General features: G+C 43.0%; 1 protein-coding gene across 1 annotated transcript in view; it reads right to left on the reverse strand.

Annotated features, from left to right (window-relative positions):
- The window catches only part of ADGRV1 (adhesion G protein-coupled receptor V1), a 576,350-nt gene that overhangs the window by 468,024 nt on the left and 94,698 nt on the right, over positions 1-13,628 (reverse strand). Inside the window, exons 20-21 of the mRNA XM_019518182.1 lie at positions 8,574-9,317; positions 498-871 (exon numbers count right to left, since the gene is read on the reverse strand). Of these exons, the coding sequence (XP_019373727.1) occupies positions 498-871; positions 8,574-9,317 (1,118 nt within the window). The remainder of the gene's footprint in view (positions 1-497; positions 872-8,573; positions 9,318-13,628) is intronic.

Raw genomic sequence — 13,628 nt, forward strand, 5'->3', positions numbered from 1 at the left:
TTTTTTTTTTTTTTTTTTTTTTAATAGAGAATGGCATCGTATTCTGGGCAAAGGGAAAGGGTAACCGTTAAAATGCTTCCCCTCCAATTTAGGTATGGAGGACTGGGGGAGGAGGGAAAGGGGGGCAGGAACTCTTTTACCCTAATATTTAATCAATCACAGATATGTGAAACAAGTGAAGAAAATATTTTCAGTCACTAATTTAATAGTACTAATTTATTTTGTAGTACTCATCTCTTTTTAGGTGCAAATTTTCAAAACAAATATATGTTATGAACTATTTTAAAAACCACCACTAAAAACCACACAAGTAGGATCATAAAAGGATACAGGACTACCAAAGACAATACAGGGATTATTGAAGTCAGATAATTTTGCTTAATCAGCCACAAGAACCAATTACATGAAATCTTGGCTCCACTGAAATGCAATGGAGCTTTGTCACTGACTTCACCGAGGCCAGACTTTCAGCCATGATTTTTTGAGAGCCAGCTTACCTCAGGAATACATGCACCTGTGAAGCCGAACAAACCATTGGCATTATCACTTTTTTGTATTCTTAATCTTGCTGTAGTATTGTCTTTCGAAATTCGAGCTCCCCCACGCACAGAGATAAGCTTAAGTATAAATAACTCTTCTCCTTCCTCCTCTTTGTCATCTCTTGCAGACACAATGAACGATTTATTGGTCTCTCCCTGTCGATATTCCAAATACCCGGAGATAGGGTGCATATCACTCTTTGCAGGAGTTGCGTGAAGTTCATAGATTTCTGGTCGTGTTAATTTACGCTCATAAAGCCTTACATCCTGCATGAAACCTGTGTACCTGCTACGACCATTCATCCCTGCACCAACTCTCATTATCCCAGGACCTAGACAAGAGAGAAAAATTGACAATAATTTAATCCATCTCCCCCCAAAGTGTGTAAATGAGTAACTGTTCCTGTTAAAGTCAATGGTTAACCCTTTATAGTCCCCAGACAAGAAACTGGTATGTCAACAACCATCTTCTCTTAGAAACAAAATACTGGAGGGCATTGCTTATTCACAGCGAAATTGCAGGCACAACATGATATAGCCCCTTTCAGAAACTGCTCAAAGTCCATCTTAACATTAACTGCTCCAAGTACCCCTTCTGGCAAGTTCTAAAGCCTCGCTGCTCTGATAGTTAGAAAACTGTCTCTAGTTTCCAGACTAAATTTATTCATGGCTAATTTATACCCATTTATTCCTGTGCTAACATTGTCCTTTAGCTTAAACATATGTACTCTCTCCCTTGTCTATACCAGCCTGATATATGTATAGAGACAATCATACCCTTAACTCTTTTAGTCTTCTGGTAAGACAGGTTCTTCAACTCCTCTGGTCACCCAACCAGGCCCTCTTCCCACTTCTTCGAGATGAATTAATCTTTCTTACATGTGAGTGACCAGAATTGTATACAGTATCCCAAATGAAATTTCACTTGTGCCATTTACAACAGCATTAATATTTCCCTGTCTGTACTGGAAATCATTCTTCTGATGCATCCTAGGATTGCATTTGCTTTTTTCACTGCCACATCACATTGCTAGCTCATAGTCATCCTATGATTGACTAGGACAATGAGGTCTTTCTCACTTGTCTTCAAGTGATGAGCTGCCATCTTATAACAGAAATTGTTATTAGCCCTTGCACTTTATACTCTTAAATTCTATCCCGTTTCTATTACCCTACTCCTCAAGGTCATCCACCTGACTTATTAGTTTTTAAAATCTCATGAATAACATTAGTGTTTTTATCTACACAGAGCCTCCATGTGCAAAATAAAAAGCTTCTGTTGAAATGTATTGCTCTCAGGGTAATATATTCCCTGTTTCCTTCCCTCCCTTCACCCGCCACCCACAACCCAGATGTCGAGAGGCCACTAAACTATTTGGGTTCTAAACTATTCAAGATAAGCAAGTCAAGTTATAAGTGTTAGCTGCTATGCAGTTAGCAAAAATAAGTAAGTGCTCAGTGCAAAAGGGGGAAAAGTGACAGAGCAGAATTAAAATCCTGGATAACCACAGAATAGTACAGAACCAACAGAAGATTACACAATGACCAAAATCTGCAAAGCCTGTGTTTAGGCATCTATACACATATTCAAGTAATCTGAAAGAATTCTCCCAGTTTTGTTCTCCTAGGAGAAAAACCTACCAAGAGACACCTGAACAGACATTCAAATGCTGTCCCTAGAAGAGCAGAGAGCTTGCCATGCTGACACTGTGCAGCCAGTATGCACTGATAGCTCCCTCAGTCTGCCTGGACACAGAATGCAACAGTGCACAGGGCAGCCCTGATTGCCTGACCCTAACGGCCAGTCTCCCTCAATGCTCACCTGAAGCAGCAGAGTCTATCTAGCAACACGCTGTTCCCAGGTGGGGAGGGGAAAAGGAAGGTGAGACAGGGACACAAAACAGCTTGGGATGCTGGAGGACTGCAGTGGCTTTTCTCAAAAGAAGATGTCTGCAAGCATTCATTCTCCCAGGAGAAACCCTGGTTGTTCCTAGGTTATTTTTCTCCTGGAGAAGCCATTTTTGCTCAGGAGAAAAATCCTGAATGTCTTTACACTTGTGGTTTCCCCTGTGAAATCAGCAATCGAGGGGAAACTAAATGTCTGTATGTGGTCTAGGTCAGCTCTCTCACTTGTTTGTATTTTTTGTGACTGATTTATATTGGCTGCAGTGCAAATGATAGAGCATGTCCATGCTAATTACTCTGTATCAGGGTAAAAATCCTTGCATTTCAGTCCAGGTTGCCTTAAACTGTTTTACACATGACCTATCCTAATACAGTTGTATCAAGGTGTGACAGGGGAGAGTGAATACTATTTCAGTGCCACAGGTCACACCTCTGGTTTCTGCTGATGTCTTTATCAGCCAGTCAGCCATCTGAGTATCTGGTAGTCTAACCAACAAATTACAGGCAGCTCTCTTCACCTGTAATTACAGGTGACGAAGCTCAAGGACTTAGGAGCACAACTGGTCTTTCTCCTCAATCCTCCCAGTCAGAGGCTGTGGCCATTGGAGGGAGGAGTGCATCAAGGAGGTCAACTGAAGGCTTAGGAGATGGTGACATCTTGTGGGCTTTGGATACCTCAGCCTTGGTCCGCAGTTTAATTACAGTGGTCTACATGCAAGGGACAGTATTCATTTCACAGGCAGGAGGAAGAAGCTCTTCACTATGGGAGTCAATGACTTGTTGAGAAGGGCTTTACACTAGGCACATCTGGGGCTGGGGAGAAGGTTCCATTGCTGTGCATGAATCCTCTAGACACAATGGCACACAGGACGGCGTTAAAGCAATGGACATCCACATAAATACTAATATCTTGAGACAGGCAGTGTGACAGAAAACCTGAGGCGACTAGGGGGGAACTCAGGTGTCTTTATGGGAATGCCAGAAGCATGAGAAATAAACAAGAGGAACTGGCACTCCTTCTGATTGATGAGGAATTAAATCTGATTGGGTTGACAGAGACCTGGTGGGATGAAACACATGATTAGGCAGTGAATATTGAGGGCTATAGGCTTTACAGGAAGGATCAGGTCAGGAAGAAGGGAGGACGTGTGGCCCTCTATGTGAAAGAGTGGTACCCCTCCCTGCAGGGCACACTTGACAGCAGGGAAAGGTCCCTTGAGACCCTCTGGGTCAGGATACAAGGGAGAATCAGGAGAGATAGACCTTATGGTGGGAGTCTACTACAGGCCTCCCTCCCAAGGAAAGGACTACGATCAGGCATTCTCTGGAGACCTGACTGAGGCAGCTTGCACTAGAGACATAATAGTCATGGATGACTTCAACTACCCTGATATCTGTTTGGAGTACCACTCAGCCACATCCAGCAGGTCAGCCAACTTCTTGGCAACAACAGACTATCTGTTTCTGACACAGGTTGTGGAGGGGCCTGCTAGGGGTAAGACCACTCTGGATTTAGTGCTGACCAAGGGGGAGAACATCAGAAATGACCTGAGGATTGGTGGTACTGTGGGCAACAGTGATCATGACCTGATAAGGTTCATCATCCACCATAAAACTGGGAAATCAATCAGCAGAACAGAAGTCCTAGATTTCAGGAAGGCAGATTCTGGCAAACTCAAGAAGCTAGTTGGAGAGGCCCTCTGCGACCAGCAGCTGAATGATTTGGGAGTCTAGGTGGTGATTCTTTAAGGAGGCAATTCTCACAGCTCAAAAACAGGCCATCTCCAGGCAGACAAGAAGTGGAAAAGGAACCAAGAGACCCACTTGGCTCAACAGAGATATTACGGAGCTATTGAAAAAGAAAGAAAAAATCAGATAAACAATGGAAGAACGGGTCAGCAACCAGAGAGGAATATACCAGTATCGCCAGGGCCTGCAGATACAAGACACAAAAAGCTAAGGCAGGCATGGAAATCAAGCTGGCAACCAGCATAAAAGACAACAAAAAGTTCTTCTACAGATACATAGGGAGCAAGAGAAAAAAAACAAAAAAAACCCAAAACCCACTGTGAGACCCCTACTGAATACTCAGGGGCAGCCCACAGTCAATGCCCACAAAAAGGCAGAATTCCTAAATACATACTTCACGTCAGTATTCCTGAAGTCAAATGGATGCTGTTTGCCTGGCCAGAGGCTCAGGGAACATGGGGAAGGCAACAGATTAAATTAAACCAGTCCTGAACAGTAAGGGATCTCCTACAATACTTGGACACTTTCAAGTCTGCTGGGACAGGCGACCTACACCTCAGACTCCTGAAAGAACTGGCTAAATTTATAGCAGCACCACTGGCCAAGTTGTCTGAAGAGTCATGGAACTCAGGAGTGGTCCCAGATGACTGGAAGAGGGCCAATGTTGTCCCCATCTTTAAGAAATGAGAGAGGGATGACCCTGAGAACTACAGACCAGTCAACTTGACTTCAGTCCTAGATAAAAATCTCTGAAAAATTGTTAAGGAGGCCATCAATTACAAGCTGGTAACTGATGGGGTGTTAAGAAGCAACCAGCACAGTTTTGTCAAGGGTAGATCATGCCTGACAAACTTAGTATCCTTCTACGACCAGGTTACTAGCCATCTGGACAAGGGACACAAGGTTGACATCATTTACTTAGGCTTAAGTAAAGCCTTTGATTCCATTTCCCACGAGCTTCTCTCAAAACAAACTGGAGGGTACTGAGCTGGACCAGTCTACAGTGAAGTGGGTGGACAACTGGCTTAGAGACTGCTCCCAGACTGTTGTAATCAATGGCTTCATCCTGGAGGACTGTCTCCAGTGGTGCCCCCCAGGGGTTTCGTGCTTGGACCTGTGATCTTTAATATATTTATTAATTATCTGGACGAGGGGGTGGAAAGCTCAATGATTAAGTGCACGGATGCTACCAAGCTGTGGGGAAATGCGGGCATATTAGAGGATAAGGTAAAGATCTAGGATGACCTTGATAGACTGGATTCATGGGAGGAACGGAATCAGATGAGGTTTAACAGGAAGAAGTGCAAGGTCCTTCATCTGGGTAGGAAGAACCCCCTTCATAACTACACCGGGGTCGTCAACCGAGGATATGTGGACCAGTCTTAGGGTGTACACGCGGGCAGGTGAGGACACAGCGCCACTGCCTCCCAGGAGCAAGGGCAGAGGCACCCCTCTGCAGGGTGGGGAAGCTCACACACAGTACCTGCCACTACACACCAGCCCAGTGAGCTTCCCTGCTCCACAGAGGGGCACTCCTGCCCTCACCCCAGCCCAATGAGCTTCCCCACCCCACCCCAGCCCTGCTCCTGGGAGGCAACAGTGCTCCATCCCTGCCTCACCTTGTCCAGCTGCACACCACCCCCTCGAGCTCAGCATCTGGCCATGTACTACCCACCCCCTCTGCTCAGTATCCGGCTGCCAGGGGTACTTAGACTAAAAAAGATTGAAAACTACACGATGGGTGTCGGTCCACTGGCTCGCACATCTTAATGAGACCTGGGGGTCACAACTGACCTGAAGATGGACATGAGCCAATGGTATGATGAGGTTGCCAGAAGGGCGAATAGACCTCTGACACACATCCGCCAATGTGTGGCCAACAGATCCAGGAAGGTGCTCCTCCCTCTCTATTTGACATTGGTGAGGCCTCAGCTGGAGTACTGTGTCCAGTTCTGGGCACCGCACTTCAAGGAAGATATGGACAAGCTTGAGAGGGTACAAAGAAGGGCCACCCATATGGTTAAAGGCATGGAGGATAGGCCCTATGGGGAGAGACTCCAGGACTGGGCCTGTTCAGTCTGAGTAAGAGACAGCTGAGAGGTGACCTGATAGCTGACGTATAAGTACGTCAAGGGTGAGTATCAAGATCTAAGGGAGCAACTCTTCAGAAAGGCACCTCAAGAGAGGATGAGGACCAATGGGCATAAGCTAATAGAGAGTAAATTCAGGCTAGACATAAGAAAAAATTTTCTCTGTAAGGGTCACCAGAATCTGGTACACACTCCCAGCATAGGTGGTGCAGTCACCCTCAATGGAGCTGTTCAAGATGAAGCTGGACAGGCACCTTGTCCAGCTCATCTGAGCCCAGTAACTTCCTTCTCATGGCAGGGGACCAGACATGATGATCTTACAGGTCCCTTCCAGTTCTGTGATTCAGAAAGAGACTACCAGTTGCTGACTCAGACATGAATCACCAGCTGGAGCTACAATGGGAGGATCCCCAAGTACCAGTCTCCCCTCTCTTGCAACTGTCAAAACTCTCCACCATAGATAGAAAGGAAGATGGCAACTGCATTCTTGTAGCTGCATCATGCAAATATCCTTATTATGGGCACAGAGGCCTTTTCCTCATTTTTTCTCTTTTCCAAGATAAATGGGGCATGGTGGGTATAGCAGCCAGAAAAAGCAGCTAGAAAAGGATGATTCTAGTATATATACTATTTTAAAGATGTATTTTGATAGTCTTTTCATTTTTGTATATGATCTTTTCTGAGTTTAAATCTTACCTAAAAGCTTTTCTATCTAAGAAAAGATAACATCAAATCTGTGCAACTGAAGTGTTTAATTAGCACAGTGATTCTCATCCAGGGTGCCAAGACACCCTGGCTAAGTACAGACAGTCAAAAAAGCCTGAGGCTGAATCAGTTCAATTTTCACAGGTTAGTCTAAGCCACGTAGATTAAATTAATAAGCAAGTGAACAGACAATCACTTTTGATTCCAGAAAGGCAACCACATGCCTGCAGTGGCTCAGGCTAGAAGCAGGGAAGCTAGAGCACACTTCCCTGCTCAGCTACAGCAGACAGGCTAGCCAGTCCATCCTGTGAGGGGAGTGGCAGGGTTTGCAAGGGAGATACAAAGCATCCTGGGATGCTGGGAGACTGAGTTCATTTGACTCTAGAGGAGATCTGAGACAGAAGTTCAATAAACCAATTTAACCTAAATCAGTTCAGTTTGATACCTCATCCATCCATGTTGATTTTAAACTGGTTTCAGCCATTCTGAAAGCAGTTTACATGCACTGATCTTTTGTTGTGTTACAGATTTGAACCGGTTTTACCAGTTTGTTTAACTTCTGTCTTTAGACCCTGGGGAGCATCAGGAAATAAGCATATAAACCAAGTTCAGTCTCGTCCCTGCCTGAACAATCCCCCCATCCCAACTGCACAGCCCCCCTGCAAGGAGATAAGTACTGAGACAAATTAGTTTTTGAAATTGTGCTCCATTCACAACAGCTTAAGTCCAATGGAGGATGTGCCTTGAGCCGAAAAAGTTTAAGAACTACTGGATTAGGGCAACGTATGTCAGTCACACCTAGCAAGCATTTTCCTACTGTGCATACCTCATACACTTTAACATTTCATAGAAGGTATAAGAATGTAAGTATTCAGCAGTCTCAAGTTCCTTTGTTTTAAAAACAGAATAGAAAAAGTCCTCTCAGCTGTCACACTATAAATCTAAATGGAGGCCCATTAATTTTGATGGTGATATTCTACTGTTAATGGAGAACAAAATTTGATCCTCAGGCTCCAATCAAGGAGAAAGCAAAAAAATAAAAATGAGATGAAGGTAATTCAATCCCATACCATTGGTTTTGATACAGGAATTGCTGAGTGCATTTCCATGACTAGTGTGGTGAAAACAGACTAGATGACGAAAATGTTTTCTTTGACTTTGAATGGTTTTGAATAGGAATAAGCCTAACTTTCAGCAGAATTTAAAAAAAAGTATTATTTGATAAGGACAACATTACTGTCCTTAGACCAACACTGCGTCAACCAAAACCTTATTATTGGATCCGTACTCAAGTAGATCTAAACCCTGAAAGAAATCATTAAACATATTAACTTAGTTTAAACCCAATATTAGAGTAGATCGAATTTTATTAGCAAATTGTACAGTGTCAGCTCCACTTCATCATAAGTTGCCCAACTATATAGCCATATGTTTTTGGGGATTTTTTTGAAAAGCTAGAAGGGAGTTCTCTTGAGATTTTTCTTTAACAAACTAGCATATATGGCAATTTATTTCAATATTTGATGTCTACTTTTTATTTAGTGCAGAATTTTTTATAGAAAAGAAATTAAGGTTGTTGGCTTACCATTAGCAATAGCTTCTCCCTTCAGACTCTTCATTCCACCAGTCACTGGATTGCCATCTATGTAAAACTCAATTATGCCATCATCCAAGGTAATCAGAAGGTGAAGCCAAGTATTTTCCTCCAGGTATTTCATGATAGTTTTCTTAGCCACATATGTAACGTTAGATCCCAATGTTGCATAGTGAAGCATAACAGTAACATGGGATTCATTGGTTTGGATTTTCACACCATAATATAAGGTCCCATTTCCATTGTCCTTTGCTATTATAAACCCATCACTATTAGGGTTAGGAATCACCCAAGCTGAAAACGTAAAATTGGCAAGTGTGTTATTTGTGCTGTCCTGGTACTCAGGGCCAACAATCCCAAATGCATCCTCATTTCCACTGAAGTACAAAGCATCAGTTCCACTGTGATGACGCCTCATGTGAGGTTGTGACTGTACCGAAGCAGGGAACAAGCCAAGCAATAAGAAGTCCATCATTGGTGGTAGTCCTGCTTGGAATTCACCAGACAATATTTCCCAGCCAATCTGGACATCTCCAAAGGTGCCCTGCTGCCTCCAAATTGTAAAGTTTGTAATACAGGAGAGATCATCTTCAGAGAGAACATCTTCTGCTATCTCCCTGTCCTGGCTCTCTGGATCTATGACAAAGACTCCAAAAGGGTCATCATTGAATGGGATCATTACAGTTACAGCAAGGCTGGTTTCAGCTAACTGGCCACCAGGGCCTGGAGTCCCACCTGTGATGTAAATTAAAACAAAATTTAATGTGACTCCTGCTCCATACAGCAGTATAAAGACAAGCCCATCCAGACAACCAAAGATTGCTTTTTATAAATTATTTTACAGGGAGCTAACTTTTCTTGATAAAGGAAATATGTAAAATTTTGAGCAATGAATAAAATGTTGCCTCAGAATTATTAATTAAAAACTAGCATAATGGTGTATTTTTTAATAGAACCATAAACCCGCATTATAAATGTGTTAAGTATGGAATAAGCAGAGGCATTTTCAGCAAAAATAGCATATCCGCAATTCTTCTGAATTTGCCAGTAAGATCAATTTTGTTTAAACTGGTAGAGAAAATGGGCTACATTTTATTTAAATGTATAGCAAATATGTCAGTTTTCCACTGGGGTATATGAGGGCAAAATTTGGCCCGTTGCCTCCGAACCAAAAAGAGTACATAAATGAAATACAGTGCAGAGCTCGGTAACAAAACACACCTTGTGGCTAGGGACAGAACTTACACATAAACTGGTTTAAGTGATAAGAAACTGGTTTAAACCTGTAACAGAACAGAAGTTCAGTACACATAAACCAGTTGCAAAATGGCCAAAACTGGGTTAAGGTAAACCTGGCTGAATGTCGCATCAGACTTATCTGATTGAAGTCCAAGTGGTTTATGGAACTTCTGTCCCAGACCCCTTCCTGGTTTAAGTTAAATCAGAGCCTCCCAGCACCCAAACATGCTTTTCAGTGCTAGGCTACGACGGCAGGATTGACCCCACTCCTCTGGTCTCTAGCCAGACCGGTGAGGGCTAGCTGACAAGGCGGTGGGAAACCTGGCTGGGGACCGTGCTGGGGCCTCAGAGGGGTTTTAATTCTCACTTCCCCAGCCCAATGTGCTGCCCACACTGCCTGCTCTTTGCTGGAGCAGGGCGTGGGGCATGGGCAGGCAACAGCCTGAGAAGGACTGCTCCCCCCAGGCAAACCCTGGGTGGGGTATGGGAGGGGCTTTAATTCCCACTTCCACAGCTCAGTGTGCTGGCGCCAAGCCCTGCAGGAGCAGACTGAGAGATGGGAGGCATTGGCAAAGACTGGACACAATCATCACATGTATGTGCTGGAGATAGAGCTAAGGGAACAGGAAAGGGTCCTGGACTGCTTTTGTGACCAAAGGAAGCAGAGAACTACATTTACAAATGGCAGAAAACCAGCAGACTCCACCACCTCCCATCTCTGCCAGAGACTGAAGCAAGCAGCTAACAAGGACAAGGGGAGGGGGCATAATTCCCCTCAGCTCCCCCAGGACAGGAGAGGGTCCCAGAGAGCTTAAGCCAGTATGAACAAAGAAAGCAGAGAACTACATTTACATTATAAAGCAGAACCTGTAAAAGGTGGGAGACTGGAATATCTAAGCAGGACTTTCTGCATACCTGGCTGTAAGGAGATGCTCTGCCCTCGGGATTATGTAAGACTTATGCAAGGTTTCTCATGTCTTTTTGGTTTATTACATTCCATTTCAAGTTAGACTATGCCGCATGCACTCTCACTGTGTTTTCCTGGGCTGTATCTTAGTTTAGGCAAAGGGTTTTGGTTGTTCTGTCCTGTGCTTGAGGTTGCAAAGTACTGTGTTTAATACATATTTGCTTCAGGACTATTTTTGTTCAGGCTTTTATGAATTCAATGCCAATACCTTTCTCCCTCCCCACCTCGGCAGGGGCTCCTCCCCTCCCCAGCACAGGATTGGGGGAAGAAACCTAGTAGGCACTGTACCGACCAGGCAGACCTGGGCTAGGGTCTCCACTGTCCAGCAATCTAGCCCGGCTCGTGCCTGCCCACACCCCTCCTCTGAAACAGGAAGAGGCAGGGAAGCCTCGGAGGGATTCTCTTCCCTTCCTTTTGGCTGTAGCCAGCAGACATGCTCTAGCTCTCCCTGGCTTCTGGCTTGAGCCACTGCAGACATGTGGCTGCATTTCCTGAATCAAAAGTGAATGTCTGTTCATTTGCTTATAGGTTCAATTTGGGCAACTTAAACTAACCTGCAAAGACTGAATCAATTCAGCCTTCGACTTTTTGACTGTCTTTACTTAGCCTGTGTGCCTAATAAACAGCTTACCCCCCTCTCCCCCGTTTGTTTGTTTTTTAAGGTATAGATGTATTTATAACAGGAAGATCATCATTATTAACAGAGAACTTAATGTTTAAAAATAAAAGACTAGTTTTACTGGTTGTAAATCTATACCATACATCTATGGAGTTATGGAATAAGTAGTTCATTGAACTACCTGAAATGCTAAGTCACTGGCAATTGGTTGGGAAAAGGTCAGGGGAATTTTCAATTCTTTCTGGGCACAGAAAAACTTTGTCAGTAAAAAAAAAAAATACTTTAAAACATAAGCCCTCGTTATCAGAAGCAGCAGCAGTTATGTCTAAAAGAATTTCGCTGTAGCCTCACCCATTCACCTTTGCGGGACTAGCCACATTGTGGCAGGGTGGTTGTAAACCATAGTAACAATGGCATTCTTCTGCCCAAAGTTCTGTATTTCAGAAGTCAAACAGTTGCCCCCTATATCTGAAACAATTTGAATGCGATTTCTCATAAAAAACCCAATAATCTAGTAACAAACTGTCTTACTGTGCTGGATCGAGCTGTGTGCATATTAAAATAAAAAATAAATGTTTGGTTTAGGAAAATGGTGAATTATAAAGAAAAAATATAAACAGCTAGGGCTATGTCCATGATACTTTCCATATTTAAAGCTTAACATTCATCTGGTTTTATAATAGGAGAGTTTTATAATAGAAGGTCTAAGCATAGAGGAAGAAATAGAAGAGAGAAAGTTACCTGAGGCATTCACCAATTTTAGAGTATAAAATTCATTGAATTCAGGAATTTTATCAGGGATAGCATGAAGAGTTATTGGTTTTGATGCTTCACCATCCAAAAACCACACAGTCCCATATGTTTCATAGAATTCTTGTCCTGGTTCCAGAGAAGAATCATTCTTAAACAGCTGCCAGGTCAAGGAAACATTGCCAAAGTGTCCTCTGTGCCTTATAATCCTGCGCAATGAATTGGGCACAATGAGCTTTCTGGCAGGCATGTATCAAACAGTAAACAAGAACAAAAGAAATCCAGGTGCAGACCTTCTGTATAATCAAATGCAATTTATAGTTCTCCAAATAATTCATTCACAGACAGTATAAGCAATCTACTCTTGAAGGCTTACGGCCTCATGGTTGAATTCTACCTCAGGTATACCGGCATATCTCATACATTCCTTCAAAAATACCTACAATGACCTCTCCATAAGCGTGCACCACACTACAGTGTTTTTAAGTTGCACAGCAATACACCTTATCATAGAGAAGTAGGGCTGGAGTGGACCTCCAGAGATCATGTAGTCTAATTCCCTGCCTGAGGCAGGACCATCGCTATCCAAACCATCCTATACAAATCATGATCTGAAATCTACATAAGAGTTGACCTTGCGTTATTAAGGATATAAAGGAGTTCTGCATCTCATAATTTTTGCAGTTCAGGGCCCTTAGAGGCCAAACTCTTTTTTCCCACCCCTTCTGTGGTATCAGTTTTTCAGCTTCACTCATTTACCAATATACGAGTACCAGCTAGTATACCTATACCCAGTTGGTTAGGTTTTTTTTAGAGGAGACTTCCATCTGTTCCTATACCACAAACCTAAGCTAAATATAATATCTATTCAGCTAAGGTTCAGAAAAGACATGACCCTTTCCCAGTAGGCTGTCTAATTAGACCTTTAAATATTGTATTATTTAAATACAAAGACTCTCTATAGAGAGTTCCAGTCACATGCTTTTATCCAAAAAAAGAATCAAGAGAAAAAAATAATAAAAATATAAAGAATCAACCTTCTCAGACTAGCATCCTGGCCACAATGTCTCTAGTTTACCTCTGCCTGCTCCCTTCCTGGGGGAAGAAAAAAAAAAAAAAATCACCCAGCAGCTCATGCTGATTCTCCTGGCAAGTAACAAGGGCCACCTGTCAATAAAACCCAGTTTCTTAATCCCTTCTGTTCTATAATCACTATGGGGGTGGGGCGGGGTATATGGATAATAAGCTTTGTTTTCAGGGGATGGTTTATGGCAAGGTCATTTTAGCCTAGAGGGGTATCTAATGTGGACTGTGAAGGTCAACATCATTTGTAACAGGTAAGTGAAACAAAATGAAGTATAAAAAAAAAGAATGAAGCAATCAAATGGGGTAAATTTTCGGAACTAGGTTCAAGGATTACTAGGCATCTCACCATAAAAATCAACAGCTGAAAAAGAAACCATTTGGTTTT

This window comes from Gavialis gangeticus, unplaced genomic scaffold (genome assembly GCF_001723915.1).
Source record: "Gavialis gangeticus isolate Ggan-Ray unplaced genomic scaffold, GavGan_comp1, whole genome shotgun sequence".
Lineage (NCBI taxonomy): Eukaryota > Metazoa > Chordata > Crocodylia > Gavialidae > Gavialis > Gavialis gangeticus.